General features: G+C 37.6%; 1 protein-coding gene across 1 annotated transcript in view; it reads left to right on the forward strand.

The window, feature by feature from the left end:
• EMB1345 (Transducin/WD40 repeat-like superfamily protein) overlaps positions 1-20,526 on the forward strand; it is a 93,257-nt gene that overhangs the window by 22,257 nt on the left and 50,474 nt on the right. The window contains exons 5-6 of the mRNA XM_089811099.1: positions 19,754-19,819; positions 19,921-19,995. Of these exons, the coding sequence (XP_089667225.1) occupies positions 19,754-19,819; positions 19,921-19,995 (141 nt within the window). The remainder of the gene's footprint in view (positions 1-19,753; positions 19,820-19,920; positions 19,996-20,526) is intronic.

The following is a 20,526-nucleotide window of genomic DNA, read 5'->3' on the forward strand; positions in this document are numbered from 1 at the left end:
GGCTCCCACAAATTTCGGCCCCCCCAAATTTCAGCTCCCAGAAAATTCGGCCTCCCACAAAATTTGGCCTCCACAAAATTTGCCAAGCAAGAAGAGTGCAGATCTACTCTTGCAAAATTGCCAACACCTTGAGAAGGAGAAGTGAGAAGTGAGGAGGAAATGAGAGAGAGGCCTTCTCTTATACCCAACTTTCTTACTCCCTCCAAGCTGGCCGACTTGGACCCTAGGAGCAAGAAAAACAATAATTAATGCAAAACTATGGCCAATAATTAAATACTTAGCTAAATATTAATTTTGCCAAAATGAAAATTGCCTTTTAAAATTGCCAGTTAGTTCTAAATTGCAAAAGGAAATTAAATGGTGCCTTGGAGATGTTAAATATTTCCATTTAATGAGGATTTAGTAATTAATACATCATTAAAATTGGATTTTGGCTAACCAAAAGCCATTTATCAATATTAAATTACCAATTTCATTAAAGGCAAAAAGTTTTCAAGGCAATTTTAATCTATTAAAGCCAATTTTTTGCAATTTTTACCCAAATCGATTTTGCTATGCCAATTAGAAATTTTTTTAACAAAAATAAAATAAAATTGCATCCAGAGCCAAAAATCAATTTTTGCAATTTAGCCTAACTCCTACAAAATTAAAATTTTCACCAAAGAAAAATTTAAGATTTTCCAAAACTTAAGTCTAACAAATTTTTTTCCTTTTGAAAGATTATTCAAATTTACACAATTATATCTGGGGTTTCAAAGGAAAACGTCTAAGTACAAATTTACAATTTTATCCTGCCAAATATTGCTCTTTAAAATTTTGTTCGGCCTAAGGATGAAATTGGTTGCTTTGGAAAATCAAGTTGAAACCGGGTGAAAATAAGCTAAGTCTCCTCACATTTGTCCTGAAGGTGCCAAGGCGTGAAATTTTCAAAACTCAAATTTTTTTGGACAACCCAAAAATTTGGGGTGATGGTGTGAAAACCTCACAACAGCCTTTCACGTCATACTTCTTCCTAAGAAGAATGCAATTCCACGATGCCTCATTGGAGAGGGTGGATCCACCATACCTACTGACACTAGGTGAAACAAGAGATTTCACATTGAACTTCTCTCACATAGAAAAACTCATTAGCAAGGGATTGCACCTTGAACTTCTCTCACAGAGAAGAACTCATTAACAAGGGATTGCACCTGAAACTTCTCTCATAGAAAATAACTCATTAACAAGGGATTGCACTTCGAACTTCTCTCACAGAGAAGAACTCTTTAACATGTATAAGAATGACTGAGATTCTATCTCAACAGAGACTCCCGCTTAACAGGTACTACTTCGATCACCACAATAAGATAGTTGATATAACCTCCCACTGAAACTGGATATCTCCCTTTGAATAAGTATCATCAAGACAACATCCTTATCTCATTGCTTCTTGTTGCACCCCACAACTAAGAGAGATATTAATAACTCATAAAATCAACTATAATAGAGATCAATTTTAAAAACATACATTATTCCCAGTGATATAACAAGAATTCAAGATAGCATACTTATCTCTTTCCTTGTGACAACCATGAAATTGAGAACCAACAACTGATACAAGCATCTTCCAAAATAATTAACACCAGAATAACCTCCAAGTTCCATCATAGGCTCTTGCACGATGAGAGTCAGCATACGTATAATACGTAACATATAATATGTGAACCTGAAATATAGAAGATTACAACAATTTAAATCAAATAAATCCAAAACAATCAGACAGCGGTAAGAATTGTCTTGAAAAAGAAACTTTCTCATCAAGGGAAACAACCCAGCCTGCAAAAATGGTTCCTTTATTCAGTCCTCAAAAACAATTACAAGACTGTTTGCTTAAGATTGATGTCATCAAACTGACAACCAATCAGCCTGCCTTATCTTACCAGACATCTCACAGTTTATAATAAAAATGAACTGAATACCAATACTTTGATTCACAGAACCAGTCATAAAAATCTCAGAAAAAATATATGACTCAGCACTACACAACATAGAAGTTATAATCAGCAGCAACACATTATAACTCATCTACAGAAAGAGAGAATATAATACTCTTTATCACTTCCTATCACTGCAAACATATGAAACAGAAATACCAAGCCATCTCACTGCTGAAAAACTAGCTATGATGTTGTCTATCTTCAAATACAAGAAATTGCACCAAAAGATGACACTTCATGAATACCAATTGACCATCATTGTGATACATACAATGTACACAACAACGACTATATGAAATATGGATGCATTCATAATTGAAAATGACAATCATAAAGAAGGAACCGTCAACTTGTATAAATGGTCAACCATAATAATGAATAAAACATGGCAGCTCAGTCACGCAGAGACCATACTAATATGCCAACAATCACACTCTTTGCTGAATAGGAATAGAACTCTGATAATATTTGTAGAGCAGCATCACAATGCTATGAAATATGTTTACTTTAGAAAAAATGGGTCATGATGCACAACACTCACACACAAAGAAATGTTGTCCGTGCCTTTCTTTTGTTATCTCCCAGAAAAGAAAAGAAAAAGCACATCTCCTCAAGGATACAAACTTAAAATGCAAGAAGGATAATGGTGGAAAACCATCCGACCGTCATTACGCAATAACAAGCAAGCATATCATGAAGCGGTGACTTTAATAAGAGGATTGTTGATACCACACAACAATAAGAAAAACTTAAGATTCACCAAAAAAGAAGCAATCTCAGTTTCTTCGATCACAACACTCCAGAAAAAGACAAAATCATTGTAGTTTTTTTAATACTACCCAAACACAAAAAATGCCAAAAATACGCAAGAGTGGTTGACGCTTCATATATTTTATAGAATAAAACATGATATAGTTTCCTTGATCCTCCAACCGTTGCAGAGAAAATGAATACACAGGGCATCTGAGAGGAAGAAATATGGCACGTGAAAAGACTTTATTCGAGACAAACTTTCAAAGAACAGGAAAGTGTCACCCGTATTAAAGATGGATGTCTTCATTAATGGTGGAAATAAAAAAGCATATGAAATAAACAACTGCATACATGAAAAGTTGGTGCTGAAGACACATCATCCCTATCCCATATCAACATGAATGAGTAAAATAATAACAGGCACAGCAATGTAGACATGAGCCACAGAGGCCAGCATAATTAAGGTAATAAAATGAGCCAAATATGACCATAGTTTGAACGTCACATGTGCAATCATAAAAAATAGCAACAACAACATAGACATGTGATGAAGAACAAAAACTGAAGGAGACTCAATGAACGAGCAGGACATCGATCTCAGAGATCTAATGACAACATTTAAGGTAGACTCCCTTATTGCTGATATCAACTTGGGTCTGATATCATGTTAAGATAATGCCCATAAATGATGATAAACAGCAATAAAGAAGACCAAAAATAAGTACAAAAACACAAGATATTTATCTTGGGAAAACCCTTCACAGCTTGAAGGGAAAAACCCAGCTACAACAGAAAATATCTCTTTTATTGATAATAAATGCACAAGTACAATGCTTTCCACTTGATGTGTTATATATAACACACAAAGCAATCACATATATATAGAAATGAGAGACTCATCATATTACACTCGAAGGTCTCTTTAATTTTCAAATACAAAACACTTCATGTTTACAAATGCATGACTCTTCGCATGACACATGTCTCTCCAAATAATATTAACTCAAATATCATCATAAATATATTCTCCAGATGTTGACACAATATTATCTTTATTTTCATGTATAGCAAAATTAGAGATAAAGATCTCTATCACAGCTACAATCCTTAACAAAAACAACCATAAAAGGACCTCTTGACAAGTTCAAGAAATAAAATTTATTCGTTGCTCCACCTTTTGAATGCGAGTGTAAGATCATACCAAAGCCTCCCTCCCTCTTTGCCTTCTTGTCTCTTTTCCCTTTAACTACTTGCCATCATTCTTCCAACCTTCCAACCTCCTTATGCCACATCAAGGGCTCATCTACGAAGGACATGGCCTCTTTCCTAGTGTTGGGAATGACTCTAAAAATAATCCTATGTTTCCAGGGTTACCATCAACAGTAACATCTACCTTCCCAGGTATTGCTAGACCACCTGCTTCAAGATCTGAGTCCATTCTCACACCCACTAGCAAAACATAAGGCTCATCCTTATTCACCTTCTTTTGGGCTTCCAACTGTCTTTCATTGGGGCTGCCACAAGATTTTTCCCTAATGGAAACCTTTGAAGCCTTACTTCATCCTGTCCTCACTTCTCTTCTCCCAACCTCTTACTAGCCTCTAGATTTCCCGCAGTTTTTGAAATCAAAATATGTTTGATGGCCAATTCAGCATCTTTTGGAGTCTCCTCTAGTTCTACATCCCCTTCTTTCTCCACCGAGTAGAATTTTAAAGTTACATCCTTCTGCCAAGTTGCCTGTTTATGCACTCTCTTCTTTGGGTAGTTTGCAGCTACATGCTTCGTTAAAAAACATCATCCACATTTGAAAGGGATACATTCATAATCCATCAGTTGAATCAATTCATGACTTGCCAATTTCAGCAATAACTCCATTTGGAGGGTCATTGTAACATCATCCATCTCAGCTAGAATACGAGCAAAAGTAGAATGATAGAAATTTTGGGAGTTCTCATCCACACTTGTAACTTATCTAGAGTGTTCCAAATAGCTTCAAGACTGGACTCAAACCAGAAATGTAGCAGTAGGTTTGAAAGTCTTACCCATTGGGGAATCTTGTTGAAGGATTTGGTGATTGGATTGAAAACTGGGTACCCTAGCTTCAATAGCAGCGTATATTTGTCCTCCCAGCTCCAAAGGGAATCACAAAAGATCTTCTTCCTATCTAGTTCATTGTCAAAGGTAACAAGAAGTGTTGGGATAGATCTGAATATTTCCATCCAGAATGGGGTCCACGTTTCAGTATTCCAACTATGCAACTCTCTGGGGTAGGCCAGAAACCCATAAATCTCCCAATCAAATTTGTATCCATAAAATATTTTACATTTTTTGCTACTGTCTTCGCAACCTCTTTATCTAGTCAAATTGATAATTTCTTAGCACGTGGGTTGAAATATTTTATGCTCATAAGACTACCATTATTCACCTTTACTGCTTCATCTTACAAGCCTCGTTTGAAGATAACATTCCCCTTCTCTCTGAGAATCCGACCATCCATCCCAAAACTACCTTTGGCCCCATTCGTGGTCTCAAAGAAATCCACCCTTTTGTAGCAGGAGTGCCCTTGAGAACTTGACTTACAAACCAAGGCCAAGGCAGAATTGTCCTGTTTGAAACCGTTGAAATCAGCTCCCTACATTCATCTATTCAAACAATCATCTTTGTAGCTATCATCAATAAAGTCGTCCTCACATGAGTGTGCATGATGCATTACTACACTACAATTTGCATTCCCAACCACACCACTAGCCAACTACGAGCCCTTTGGAAGCCTGACATGGGTTTTTTTGCAATCAGTAGGAGCATCGCCAACAACAAACTTCACATGTTTAATGGGTACTGAAAGGTGATCAAATCTCCTATGTTCAATTTTCCAACTGCCAACACTACACGAGCAACGAATGCTGCAAGTGCTGGCCTGAACAAAGCTCCCACCTCAGTTGAAATCACCATGTTTGGCCCTGGGAGAAGCATCATAGCCTCTCAAGTTGCATTAAATAGTAGCAGCTTCGGCTTGGGACAGAGATGCCCTAAGCTTGACAACAAAATGAGCAACATTTGCTTGGGGAAAGGATGCCCCGACCACAATAGCCGACGAGAGCATTATATTCGATAGAGAAATATATCTACCTAGTAAGATAAAATTTCATTCAAATCCTCCAACCACAAATGATGCTACACGCGCACGCGCGCACACACACACATATTTCAATCATTTGGGTTAGGCAGGAACTTGAAATTATCTCAAATCAATAAAATAGGCCATATCTATGTTACTACTTAGTATTCATCACAATATGGTTTGGAGGAGGAAGCACGACAGGTCTGCTTGAAGCCATCTCTGCACTAAGCCCGAGGGTGGACACTCCCTCTTGGCCCTAGTACAATCACATGCGACATCCACTCGAGGCGGTCTAACTAGTGGGGTGCTTGTATCTGCTTTCCCTATTCATGCACCACCCCTTTAAGTTTATAGGCAATCATTGTAGAGTTGAGAGAGTTGATTGCAATAGGTGGCCTTGTAATCCACCTATCTAAGCCCAACAGCGGACACTCCCCCTCTTGGCCCCGGTGGTAGGCATGTTGAGCATCCACTAGGGGTGCCCTACTTAGATGTTGATCTTATAACTTCTCCCCTTCCTTACATCTCATTCCCTTCTCTATATGATTGCTTGTGCGGCTACAAACAGCTTTATGTTCATGCATATGTATTTTACACTATATATATATATATATATATATATATATATGGGCTAAACATATACCACAAAGATGGATATTAATCTACTATAGGTCTGATCTTGGTATAATAAATCTGGATCTGATCTACTATAGGTCTGATCTTGGTACATATTTGCTTCTCACAATGATCTTTTCCCAGTCTGGATCTCTGTTCTTTTATCAACTGCTGTGGATGTTTGAATTGGTGTTTATTGGTCATTGATCATTGTTGAATGATTGATATTCATATGAGTGATTCATTGACTGGATGACTTGTTTTGATTGTATGATTTGATGTACTGGTTAGCGTCAATGTAATGAGTGCTGTTTTGATATATTGGTGAATTGAATGAATGCTGATTTGATATGATGGTTTGCTGATTGATTGTTTGCTTGATTCAATATATGATGATTGCTTTGTGAATTCATGAGTGATGATTGATAGGCGATTCTTGAATGATTGGGATTATCTCTTTATACTTTATTGGGAGAAGAGTCACCACCTTTCATAAGACTCGAGTCACCAATTTCCCTCATTGCCTTTGAGAATAATATATAATTTCCAAATTGATTTCCCTTGGATGTCCTTCTCAAGAGACATTATTATACTTGTTATGACATTGGATACAACATTAGAGATAATCCCCAGCTCTAGTATATTGTTCAATCATGGTAAGATGTTGCTAAAGGGTGATCCTTGGTCAAATTTGAAAGTTCATTCCTTGAAATAAAACTAGCGCTTCCTGTAAAAATATGGATACCTGCACCTACATGTTCTAAAATAAACTCACATTAGAAAAATTAAAAAGAATGGAACTCTATGCAACATAAACTTCGAAAAAAATAAATAAAAATAACTATGTAAGATAACAATTAGAAAACAACAAATTAAAAGCTAAATAACAATCTGCAAAACTTGAAAAAAACTTGGCAGCCTGGAAATGAAAATAAAAAATCTTACTAAAAACTGATATTTTTTTTACTAGGAATGATGAATGCCCTTGATTCAAAGCTAAAATAGCCTTGTAGCTCTTACCAAAGATGTAATATGCTAAAACTTGGGAGCCTAATTATCCGATTAAATAAAGGAAAGTATCACAATCTTAACCGAATGAAAAGAGATATAGTTAAAGCAGTTACTCTATTTCTTTCACATGAAGGAAATGTACATTCAACTATAACTATTTTCCAACTAACTAGAAACTAACAACCATTTCAGTTACTAACCACTATTCCATTTACATATCATAAGGTAACGACTCGACATAAGGAAATATACAAGCAAATGAAAACAACATATTTATCAAATGAAATACAATTACATAAAAAAAAGGTTACCAGAGAATAACCAATTGATGACCCTAAGTTGTGAAAGCCTTGGCATTTGGAAGAGAGGAGAAGCATTGCCATGGGCTTAACCTCCAAACTGCGGACCCTTAGTATTCCAACACAATCTCCATTGAGAAAGGCCCTCCCGACCCTGGCAGTTGGCTCGGGACATCCTTATTCAGCCATTGAGCATCCTAGTGTTAGAGTGTTGACTAGTCAACTGACGAGGCTGTGGACACTTTCCAATCAGCCTATCTCACAATTGCTAGCACTTTGACCTTTGGTGATCATGGTGGCTGTCATGCTATTAACTACCTTGGCCAAGGATTTCGGATGGACAATTTAAATGCCTAATCACCCACCACTTGACTTGACAACAAGAATTTATACAAATGATTTCTATGAGCTAACTTAGTTGCTGTACTTGATTGTTATTACTGATTTTATATTTTCTTTCATTGCAGGTTTATTCCTGCTTTCTTCTCCTTGATCTTGACCATGCTGGTCCTCTTTACTAAGGAGATTCATTATATAAAATCTGATTCATAAGTTCTTATACATTTGCCATCCTTCATGCCAGTTCTGGCCTATGACATCATAAGAAAAATTAAGCCCTCGTTCTAATTGTAATTTTACCATATAGAGTAGTACCCCATCTCAGAGATATATCAATCATATCTCTGTATGGGTCAGCACTCATGACAAAGAGCAATATGTATTTTTCGAATTACAAAGCTTAATATAGACAAGCATTTCAACAACCAATGAATGCTTCAAATAAACACAATCGATTTTGGTTTTCAAACAAATATATGGGCCGGTTTTGAGAAGCAAACGGCATAATCAGATTTCAAACATAAGCGTAATGACTCTATGCAAATGTAAAACATGACTTGTTTTAGTTGGCTCGATTGAGTAATATGGATAGAGCACCGCTTGTGCTACCAAGCTTCCAAAAACTTTCAGGAAGAATTACTGAATTGTTTCACAAGCTTCGGCAAAAATAGAACACGACTGCCAATAGCAATCACCCTCTTACTTGGGATCAAATAGAGACAAATAAGCTTGAACAAGAATGGATTCTGTGGTGCAAATTGCAAGAAATTTTTTGAATGCCCGAGTGGGTGAGAGAGTATATAATACAAGAGAGCGGGCAAGATAGGTAAGGTTCACCCGTGTGCATGCTTAGTTATGGCAAGACTAAGGTGGCAAGGAAACATTCGCACAATCTTTCAAATACACAATCTATTAAAGTGAAGGACTATAGCTGATGCCATAAAAGTAACAAGAGAAATAAAAAGGGTGGCCGCTCAAGGCAATTAAATAAATAAGGGAAATCATAATCAAAGTTCAAAATAAAAGAGCAAGGGTGGCAACAACACTATCAATCAAGCCTTACTATATTAATGTCGCTCCTTTTATATTCATGCTTGTTTAAGTAGTCTTAATATATATATATACACGGCAAATATTGAGATTCGTATACATATGTGTGTGTGTGTGTGTACACCTTTTATACCCACACAAGTAAGAGTATAGACATGATACTGTTATCCTAAGATGTGATCGCAAATCAAGATACTCTGAGACTCATCTATAAAAATGAAGGTAATATTTCTTATTAAGTTCTTATAATGTTTTTAATTCAATTGGTTAGCTCATGGTTATCCTTTGTACTTTCTTGCTTGTCTAGCTATTTCATCCTTGGTCCAGGTGGTTAGATTACATACCTCATGGTTAATAGTGGATTTAGATTTCCCCTCTTTAACTCTCATTTTGGCAGCACTTCCTCCCTTCATCGCGCTCCTGCAAAATGGAAATGGTTCCGGTAATAACATATTTCCATATTTTTAAATAAAATGTCACATAATCATTTTCTATTTTCTAAGATATTTATTTTCCAATTCTCATCATAACGACTAACAAACATGTCACATGAAAGCGATAACTAACAACTGAAATTCCTTTTCAAAAGAATTAAAATATTTAAACAAATTTTCTGAACATCTGATTTCACATGAATTTCCAATGGCTAGAAAATTATTTTCAAATGTAGCAAAATTTGGGATGTAACAAAAGATGTCTCAAAAGCAAGAGCATTTTTTAACAACGCCCAACAATTTTTTTTGGAAGTTTGGAGTGGCCGCAACTAAGCTAAAAGCTAAACAATTAAGTGCAAAAAGAACTAAACATAGAGATCACAAATAGTATTCGCCACTACAACATGCAAAATCAAATACTAAGTATTCCAAGATGAAACATCAAATCTCCATCTTTCTCTTGAATAAGGATGCTCATATGCTAAACAATGTTTACAAATTGTGTGATCAAATGAGACAATCTCAGGGTTCCTTCTTTATTGTAGATTTAACTCAGTTAACATTATTAGATTTCCACATCCATAAATTGAAGCAAATCTTTTTCTGGATTCAATCGTGTGTGTTTATTTAGCATCAATGTTTTGGATCACACCTTGTGATCCATCTTCAGGATGAGTGAGAAGGATAGAATGATATGCAGGCTAGCCAAACAGAGAGAAATAAAAAGGCAAGGAGAGAGAATTACACGCACCACAAAGCAAAGAGGAAAAATAAGAAGTGTAAATCAATAAAAATAAACTAATAAATAAACACAAAAGCCCAAAACTCTCAAAAGAAGAAAAGTAGAACAAAAAATAATAAAAACAATAAACTATGAAAACCCCAAACTATTACAAGGTAATTGGTAAATACTTGCTTTTTAATAACAGAGACCGAAAGGTCAATTTATACAAAAGGAAGAGACGATGTTTCCTTAGGAAACGATCGTAACGAATAGAAACATTCTATTCCAGAGAAAGCAAAAAACGAAAGCAAACTAAAGCTAAAGATATTTACAAGATAACCATTAACTAATAATAGACGTCTTATCTATTATTGTAATACCCTCCCTTAATGGTTAATCTATCTAACACACCAAGCTGTCCTCTGAATTTGACAAACTTATCAGGACCAAGAGGCTTAGTGAGAATGTCTGCAGTCCGATCTGAGGTAGGAACATACTGCAGATCTATAGTCCCGTCTTCAACCAGCTGTCGTATGTAATGACAATGAACATCCACATGCTTGGTTCGTTCATGGAAGACTGGATTCCGTGCTAACTTGATAACGCCTTCGTTATCAACAAACAGAGTAGTCGGTCCTGCTGGTGACATCTGCATATCCCCAAGCATCCGACGAAGCCAGACAGCTTCACATCCTGCCTTAACAGTCTCTCTGTATTCAGCCTCTGTAGAAGAGAGAGAAACTGCCTGCTGCTTCTTGCTGGTCCATGTGACTGCACCGGATCCCAAACTGAACACATATCCAGATGTTGACTTTTTATCATCAACAGAGCCTGCCCAATCTGAATCTGTGAACCCACTGAGTTTAGGATTAGAACTCCGAGAATACAGAAGTCCATAATCAGAAGTGCCCTTCACATAACGAAGCACACGCTTTGCTGCCATCCAATGATCAGCCTTAGGAGCTGTCATAAAGCGTGAAATATAGCTGACTGCGAAGCTGATATCAGGCCTAGTAGCAGATAGGTAGATGAGGCTGCCTACTAGTTGCCTATACGTAGTATCATCAACGGAAGGAGAATCAGACTTGGCTGATAACTTGAGACCTTTCTCCATAGGTGTAGATGCAGGTTTGCAATTCTGCATTTGGAATTTGTCTAACAAGGCTCTGGCATATTTGGACTGAGAGATGAATATACCAGAAGACTGTTGCCAAACTTCAACACCTAAGCAATAATGCATGAGCCCAAGGTCAGTCATATCAAAAGACTGGCATAAGTGTTGTTTGATTCCCTGAATCAAAGATGCCGAACTGCCAGTGATGATCAGATCATCCACATAGATAACCAGAAGGATGATGTCACTGTCAGTAGTCTTGATGTACAGATTTGAGTCTGAAGAACTCCTCTTGAAGCCTTGATCACTGAGGTACGTATCAATCTTGATGTACCATGCCCGAGGGGCCTGCTTCAAACCATAGAGAGCTTTTACCAATCTGAGAACCTGATGGTCTTTACCAACAACCTTGAAACCAGGAGGCTGCGTCATGTAGACCTCTTCATGGAGATCACCATTCAGGAAAGCACTCTTTACGTCCATCTGATGGACCTTCTAGCCAAACTGTGCTGCCATGGCTAAGACTAATCTGATGGTGCTCATCTTTGCAGTAGGAGCAAAGGTCTCCTCATAATCAATGCCCTGACGCTGAGAAAAGCCCTTTGCCACTAAACGAGCTTTGTACTTATCCAAAGTACCATCTGATTTGTATTTGATTTTGTAGACCCATTTGCAGCTAATGGGTTTCTTCCCTGGGGGAAGATCAGAAAGGACCCAAGTGTTGTTCTTCAGCAGGCTCTGGTGTTCAGATTGCATGGCCTGTTCCCACTCTGGAATTCCTTTAGCCTCGAATATGTTTGAGGTTCAAATACACTGTGAATGTTGGCCATAAGAGCAAAGTTAACAAAATCTATAGTTTTGCTCTTTTTCCGAGTAGTTCTCCCATCAATGAGCTCATCATCACGAAGATCAGCAAGTGTCTTAGCCCACCACTTAGGCTGGAGAGGAGAATGACCAACAGTAGTACTAGGAGATGCTTGATCAGCAGGATCTTGATCAGAAGAATTTGGATCAAACTCAAGTGAAGCATCTTCAAAACGAGGTGATCCTACAGGAGAAGTCGGAGGTGGCTGTATAGGTATCACTGGCAGGACTGGAGCTGTAGGAGCTACTGGAGCCCTCCCATCAGGTGGACCTAATGGAAGCCGAACTCCCAAATCATGAACCTGCATAGGCTGGACTGCTGGATCAGGAACAGGAGAAACAGGCATGAATGGTCCTCGCTGCTCATCAAAGACTACATCGCGGCTGTATATGAGACAAGATGTCTCAACATCAATAAGGCGGTAGGCTTTGTGAAGACTACTATATCCAGCAAGCATCAGTTTCTGACTCTTGGCATCCAACTTGGTGCGTGAAGCATCAGGGATCCAAACAAAAGCAAGAGAGCCAAAAACCTTCAGGTGGCTGATTCTGGGCTTGCGACCTGACCAGGCCTCTTCCGGAGTTTTACCTTTGACCGCCACTGTGGGTGACTGGTTCAACAGATAAACTGCAGTGTTAACTGCTTCTGCCCAAAAATGCTTCGGAACATGTCTGTGTTCGAGCATGGAACGAGCCATTTTGGTGATTGTCCTGTTCCGACGTTCAGTTACACTATTCTGTTGTGGCGTGTGGGGTGTGGTGAACTGGCGTTGGATGCCATGTGTATCCAAGAAGCTGGAGAAAACATTAGAACAAAATTCCCCCCCATTGTCTGATCTAAGAGTAATAATAGATTTCCCAGACTCTTTTTCAACTAAGGGTTTAAACTTCTGAAATACAATAAATGCATCAGATTTCTTTTTAAGGAAATACACCCACATTTTTCTACTGAAATCATCTACAAACAACAGAAAATACCTGTATCCAAGAACAGAAGGAGTGGCCATAGGGCCGCAGATATCAGCATGAACAAGCTGAAGTACTTGAGAAGCTCGCCAAGAATCGCCACTGGGGAAAGGTGTGCGATGTTGCTTCCCAGCCTGACATGCGTCACAAACTCCAAGGTGTTGGGTTTGAATCTCTGGCAAACCAAGAACAAGCTCATCCCGAGCAAGTTGTGAGAGATAATGCACATTTAAGTGCCCATATTGCTGATGCCAAAGTGTGCTGATGGAAGATCGCCGAGCAGCCATAGCTAAGTCCTGAGAATCACCAGAATCAGTAAGTCTGAAAAGACCATGATCCTCAAGACCAATTGCAACAGTATACTTAGTCGCCCGATCAGTGATGGTGCACTGATGTGAACTGAAGGTGACTGCCAAGTGTGGAGAATGTCGCAGCAACTGACTGACCGAGAGTAGATTTAGTTCCATCCCTGGAACGTAGTACACATCAAGGAATATGAGCTTCCTCCCAACAGACTAAATTTGAATGTTGCCTTTACCAACAACCGTGTACTCTTCTCCACCACCAAAGATAACAGAATCTGAATAAGGCTGGTAGTCAGTAAACCAGTCTCTGCGGTGAGTGAAATGTCGAGAGGCCCCTGAATCAATGTACCAGGCAGATGACTGTACATGATCTGCGGGTCTTTTAGCCACAAAGGCGTAAAAGGCAGATTCCACTTGCTCAGTGTGCTCTGCACTGTTCGCTTTGGGTTGCGAACCTGATTGCTTAGACTGGGCAGCTAAGCGTTTCCGACATGCAACCTTCATGTGACCATACTTGTGGCAATAGTTGCATTGAATGTTCTTCTTTTTGGTACCATCGGATGCTGGAGCAGAAGACTTCTATTGAGATGGTTGCTGAAACTTGCCCTTATCCTTCTGAAAGGATTTCGCAGCAAAGGCTTGCTCAGTGGAGGTGGAACTGGAGCTGCTACCGAACTGTTGTTTCCACCGATCTTGCTGAAGTAGCAGGGCGCAGAGATCAGTGAACTTTAGATCAACACCAGTAGATGTGATGTTGAGAGTCTCGATAAAATGCTCATAGGAATTTGGTAAACTCCGAAGAGTGATTACCACAATATCCTCTTCCTCCATCTTGCGACCAATGGCAAGTAACTGATCACGGATTTCCTGAATCCGATTCAGGTGTGCCTGGAGCGAGGTGCGCTCATCCATGACAATAGAAAACAGAGTGTTTTTCAGAAAGAAGGCTCTGCTCTTGTCGGAAGTCTCATGAAGACCTTTTAGATGTGTTTAGATTTCGGCCGTTGTCTTGCCGGATGGAATCTGAGAAAGCTGGTCATTAGCTACGGAGAGTTTGAGAAGCATTACTGCCTCTCGATTGTTCAGATCCCATGTATCTTGATCAGGACCCGGAGAAGTCGGACGCTGCTTAACACCCAGAACAAGTTGATCGGTGTTTCGATATTCGAAGATTGCGATGATGCGCTGCTTCCAGGTTCCATAATTGCGACCATTGAATTTGGAATTATGCTCGAGCAGAATATTTGTCAGAGATGCCATGGCACGTTTTTCAATGAAAAATTGTGAAAATCTGTGAAGGCACGTTCTTCGAGGCAAAAATACGAAAGACCCAGAAGAATCAAAGAATGACCCAAAAGAGAGCTCGAAAAACCCAGAAGGAATCTGCTGTCGTTTTCTGAATCCATTGGCTCGAAAATCGAGGCACCCAGAAAAAACGGACGACAACCCAGTTGAGCTCTCGAAAAACCCACCAAGAATTTGCAAACAAAATTTTTTTTCAACCCAAAAAATTAGGGTTTCGAAAAAAAAGGCCCTAGCTGAAAAAAGCTTGAAAAAACTTCAGATTTCTTGATGAAAAATGGTCGAATCTGCTTCCCAGAGCACGATGACAGACTGAGACGGCTAAGAGCGTGAAAATTTGATACAGAAACATGCAGATTTTCACCCCAAAAATGCGAGTCTTCAAAAAATGGCCACGATTTCCACGCGATTTGCAGACCTGTAATTCAGGAATTTCTCCAAGTAGAAAAATCCTAAGTGGGTTTTGGAGAAATTAGCTGAAATAATTTTGGAAAAATTTAAACAAATAATTTCAAGAAGAAATTATAAATTTTTCTGAAAAAATTTAAGTATTTAGCTCTGATACCATATTACAAGGTAATTGGTAAATACTTGCTTATTAATAATAGAGACCGAAAGGTCAATTTATACAAAAGGAAGAGACGATGTTTCCTTAGGAAACAATCGTAAAGAATAGAAACATTCTATTCCAGAGAAAGCAAAAAACGAAAGCAAACTAAAGCTAAAGATATTTACAAGATAACCATTAACTAATAATAGACGTCTTATCTATTATTGTAATACAAACAAGGAACAAAATAAAAGAAGAAGTGCAAATATAACAAAATAAATAGAGTACCCTCATGTATCTGAATATAATAGCGAGCTGTAAAGTATGTAGTAAACAACAAGAAGAATAAGAATAGAAAATATAATTTAAAGAACACCAATGACAAAAATACAATAAGATGAAAATGATAAATAAAGTTTTTATATTCTCAATATCTTGATTTTCTTGAAGTGACAGGTTTCCCTCTATTGATCATGGGCTTGTAAACTGCATGTCCTTGAACCTTGATGATGACAATCTTTCTTATTTATAGACCTTTCTTCCTTGCATAATTTCATCATCCTCGCGTGGTAACGTTTTCCTCTCCCATTGTTTGGGACATCCTTGGTACCTTTATCCATTACCTCCTTGGCTTGGAATCCTTTTAGCCTTGATCCGTCATAGGGACAAATTGGAGTTCCTATCAACTTATCCTTGAATTTAATCCTTATGGAAAATTGACATGAATAGGGGCAAGTTGATCTCTTTATAAGATAGTCCTTATTCTTCAAGCGTTTAGTCAAATGGAAACTTGCTTGCATAGGGACACATGAATGTTCTTGAGTTTTAACTTGAACTTGTCCATGGACTCGTTTTTAAATATGGACTTATCCTTGTTCCTGCTTGATGAAGGCTTGATCTTGAATCCTCTAAGTCTCCTTGAATGTATCAAGTTCCTTTTGCCTTGTTGACGAATTGCCGATCTTATAATTGCTTTGTTGAATCCTTCTTCTCTTCTTATTCACTTCCCTGCATTATTTTGAAATTTTGTCCTATGAACTTGATTTCTTTAGGCTAGTCCTCCTTCATTGCTATCTGTGGCCTTGAGGTTGAACTTGTTTTCCACCTTTTTTTTGTTTACTTCCCTGCAACTATCCTCGCCTTTGATCTGAACATGATTCCTGGTACAAAGCTCAAAGTTAGCTTCGTGTGATGGATAAAATCAAGGGATTAATTTCAGACCTTTCTAACTATTAATTTTATCCTTAAAGTTGATTCCAAGATTTAGAAAAAAATTTAGCCATGGCTACACATGAAACTTGGAATTAAGGACAATGCAATAATGAACGAATTAACCCCCAATTGTCTTCATCTTATAAAGAAAATCAGAATCTTTGAAGCCAAGTATGACCAAAATTAACCCTTAAAGTGAGAAAAATCAGACCCTGTTACCAAAGTAATAACTCTGATTTTCTGAGGACCGAATATGCTGAAGTCGTAAAACATCATTAAATCAGTGGTAATATCACGTCAATTGCGTTTTAATCCATGATCCAATGTTTTAACACGATTAAGAAATCAGATTACAAAGCAAAGATGAAGGTATATCAATTTTCGCCATTATGAAAAATTCAGACAAATCTGAAACTTACCCTTTTTCTGGATGATTTTGCCCCTTAGATTTGGTGTTTCTTGCACATAAATACCCCCCAGACACTCAGCAACAGCCCTTACAAAGATTGGTTAATTAATGAATCATGGTGATATTTTCCGTAATCACCTGTCTAGGTGTTTTTAGGCTTTAGTCTGAAGACAAATGTTGCTTCAGACCCCTCTTGGCCTTGGAATGGGCATCAAATCACTCCAACAGGTCTGCAATAAAGATCCATTAGATGTTTTAATCCATGATCCAATGTTTTAATACGATTAAGAAATCAGATTACAAAGCAAACATGAAGGTATATCAAATTTCGCCATTATGAAAAATTCAGACAAATCTGAAACTTACCCTTTTTCCGGATGATTTTGCTCCTTAGATTTGGTGTTTCTTGCACATAAATACCCCCCAGACACTCAGCAACAGCCCTTACAAAGATTGGTTAAGTTAATGAATCATGGTGATATTTTCCGTAATCACCTGTCTAGGTGTTTTTAGGCTTTAGTCTGAAGACAAATGTTGTTTCAGACCCCTCTTGGCCTTGGAATGGGCATCAAATCACTTCAACAGGTCTGCAATAAAGATCCATTAGACTCGAGGACAAATAATAAACTAGGATTAAAAAAAAAGGCATTGAACCTTATGGTGAAATCTTCAGACTTAGCCTGAAAACTTAAGTTTCAGCCCCTTTGATGCATCAAATCAGTCCTCAAAATTAGATTTTAACCTTGCAACTAATCTGCAACCAAGTTTGGAATGGTTTGAGAGCTTGGGAATTGTCTATGATTTTACCAAAAAATTGCCCCACATGGAGAAATTTTCAGATTTTGGTATGAGGATACAGACTTGTAGCCCTTTGACGCCACTAAAATTGTGTTGAAACCCAAGATTTTCCTTTGCAAACACTCCTGCAATCAGATTTGATATAGTTTGATGAATGAGAAAAATCCAAGGGCATTTGCAAAAATCGGCCCTCATGTAGAAAATCATCAGATTAAAATCTGCATACACTTGCTTTTTGTCACCTCAACTTGTCAATTTCTTACTTGGAGGCTAAGATAAACCTCAGATTTTACATCAACAATCAGTCATATCAGATCTCATGGCAATTATTTCATTTCCTTGGATTGATTTTCAGCCTCGTTATAGCTGGGTGATTTCCTTTTCACCCTTTTAGAATTTTCCTCACCACTCTTGACCGCTAACTCAACCTTTTGTATTCTCTCATTGCTAATGCATGCACTTTTAAACTAGTTTTGGGTTTTAGTTTCACCCATACAAATAATGTGGGATTAAAACAAACCACCTAGAAACTCATGCAAACATCATTTAATTTATTTCCCTTTATTTTATTAATTTCCATTTTATTTCATTAATGGAAATCAACCTTGATGAGAATTGCATTATTTTTTCGAAGTCATCCTTTAGATTCCCCAAAGGGGGAAATTTGAACTTCATTAGGATTCATCCTTGCTTCTTTTCACTTGTCCAAGAGGGGAAATTCGATCCCCATAGGGATAAATTCTCATTCCCACACTTAGAATTTTTCACTTCTCTTTCAATTGCCTTCAAGGGGGGAATCGACCGTCATCTGGATTTGGGGGATATCTATGTTCATCTGGACAAAGGAGAATTCATACACCATCTAGATTTTCTGACTTTGGCTCCATTTTTTTTTATACGTGTTGAAAAGGAGGGGGGGGGGGGTGATCATCTTCATCAGGAGTAAGGGGAAAATCCATACCCATCTGCACAAAGTGGTTGCCTTAAATTTCCAAAGTCCAAGGAAAAAATCCCTCTGTATCTGGACTCTTCACTTTCTTCCAACACATTTTTTTCACTTCAAATTTCTCTTTTAAGTGGGTGAATTCTACCACCTTCTGGATCTTCATTATTTAAAAGTGGGGAAATTCTATTTCCATCTAGATTTTCATCATTTTAAGAGGGGGAATTCTATTTCCATCCGGATTTTCATCATTTCTATAAACAAAAACTGTTTTTTATTAAGAATTTTCATATTTCAGGTATGGAAAATCAATTTTTATAAAGATTTTAAGGCCCTTATTCATAAAATATGCTTTTATAATATATTCTGGACAATTTGACTTGCCAAAATATTAATGCACTTGTATTTTTATCTCAAACCATTGTGACTTGATTTAGTAGAACCTTAATCTGAACACACCAATTTGTATTCAGAACCCAACAACTTGATTATTCAACCACTACTCAACTTATAATTTTTGAATTGTCACCTCAACTGCTGAAACCTAACAGCTACAAGCAAAAAGAGGGGTTCCCCATTTGCAATGGCGCAATGGTGTGAAAACCTTACAGAAAAACTAAACACAAAGATCACAAACAGTAGCAAAGAGAAGCAAAATGGAGAACAACGGAGATGAGGGTTCACCTTCTACTCCAGAGCTTGTTCTTACTCTGCTGTATTCCAACTTTTCTGGGTTTCTTATTTCAGCTTAAACCTTTGGTTTATTTATAAATTTGTATTTGCTGTCATCATGCTATGTTGCTGCTTGTTGTACACAATTTATGCTATCAATGGTCTTAGTATTGTATTTTCAGGTTCAATGTCCATGACTAGTTGACCTTGCTAACATCAAAGCATTGTTGGAGTTTGGACATCAGTTTTTACTACACCACTAAAGATTGAAATTATTTGCATTGTGAATTTTTCAGTGGTCATACATCAACGGTATGGGGAGTATCCTTTAATTCTTGTGGAGACAGAATGGTATCATGCAGGTATGCTTTCAGTCTCCCATTTTTGCATCCTGTTTAATGATTTCACTTAAGGGAGCAATATTTTGCCAACACTAAAGAAAAATTTGAAACATGCATTGCAGTGATGACTTAACATTGAAGGTGTGGGATACAAGTGCAAACCCAACAGAAAGCAGCGGTGATGGCTCTGGGCCATGGTGAGATTCTATAGTGGAGTATTTTTTTCTCTTAGAGCTGTGATTTTGATCTTTACACTTCAATATAACATATAGAGTTTGCCCCAAATACTTAGAGAAGTCAATGATTTAGCAATAAAGAAGTAATGAACTTAAAAGTTACAACCTGTTATGGCAATCAATGTTACAAGAAGATGGAAACAATTTAGTCCACCATGTTACCTTTACTATTTTGAATCTCCTTAGTGGTAGAAAACTTAATAATACTTTATTTTTTGATATTGTCTGTTCATTGTTGTACAGTGTCTCTACTTAGTTATTTTGCATGTGAATGCAAGAGCTGGCTTGTTCTCTAGAAATGATGATTTCTAGAATCTTCTTTTGTACACGTGGTCTTATTGTATTGCATGCTGAAAGCCTGCACAAGAAAGAAAGTAAATAGCTTGAATGACATAGATGTAAGTCAGCAGGCAGCAAGTGCGTAATAAAGGAACCGGTTATTTCACAAGTATGAATTGGAGATGGCCTTGTTAATAAAAAATCCCATGACAG

Source organism: Cupressus sempervirens, chromosome 11 (genome assembly GCF_028749045.1).
Source record: "Cupressus sempervirens isolate cs-2001-9-10 chromosome 11, ASM2874904v1, whole genome shotgun sequence".
Taxonomy (NCBI): domain Eukaryota; kingdom Viridiplantae; phylum Streptophyta; class Pinopsida; order Cupressales; family Cupressaceae; genus Cupressus; species Cupressus sempervirens.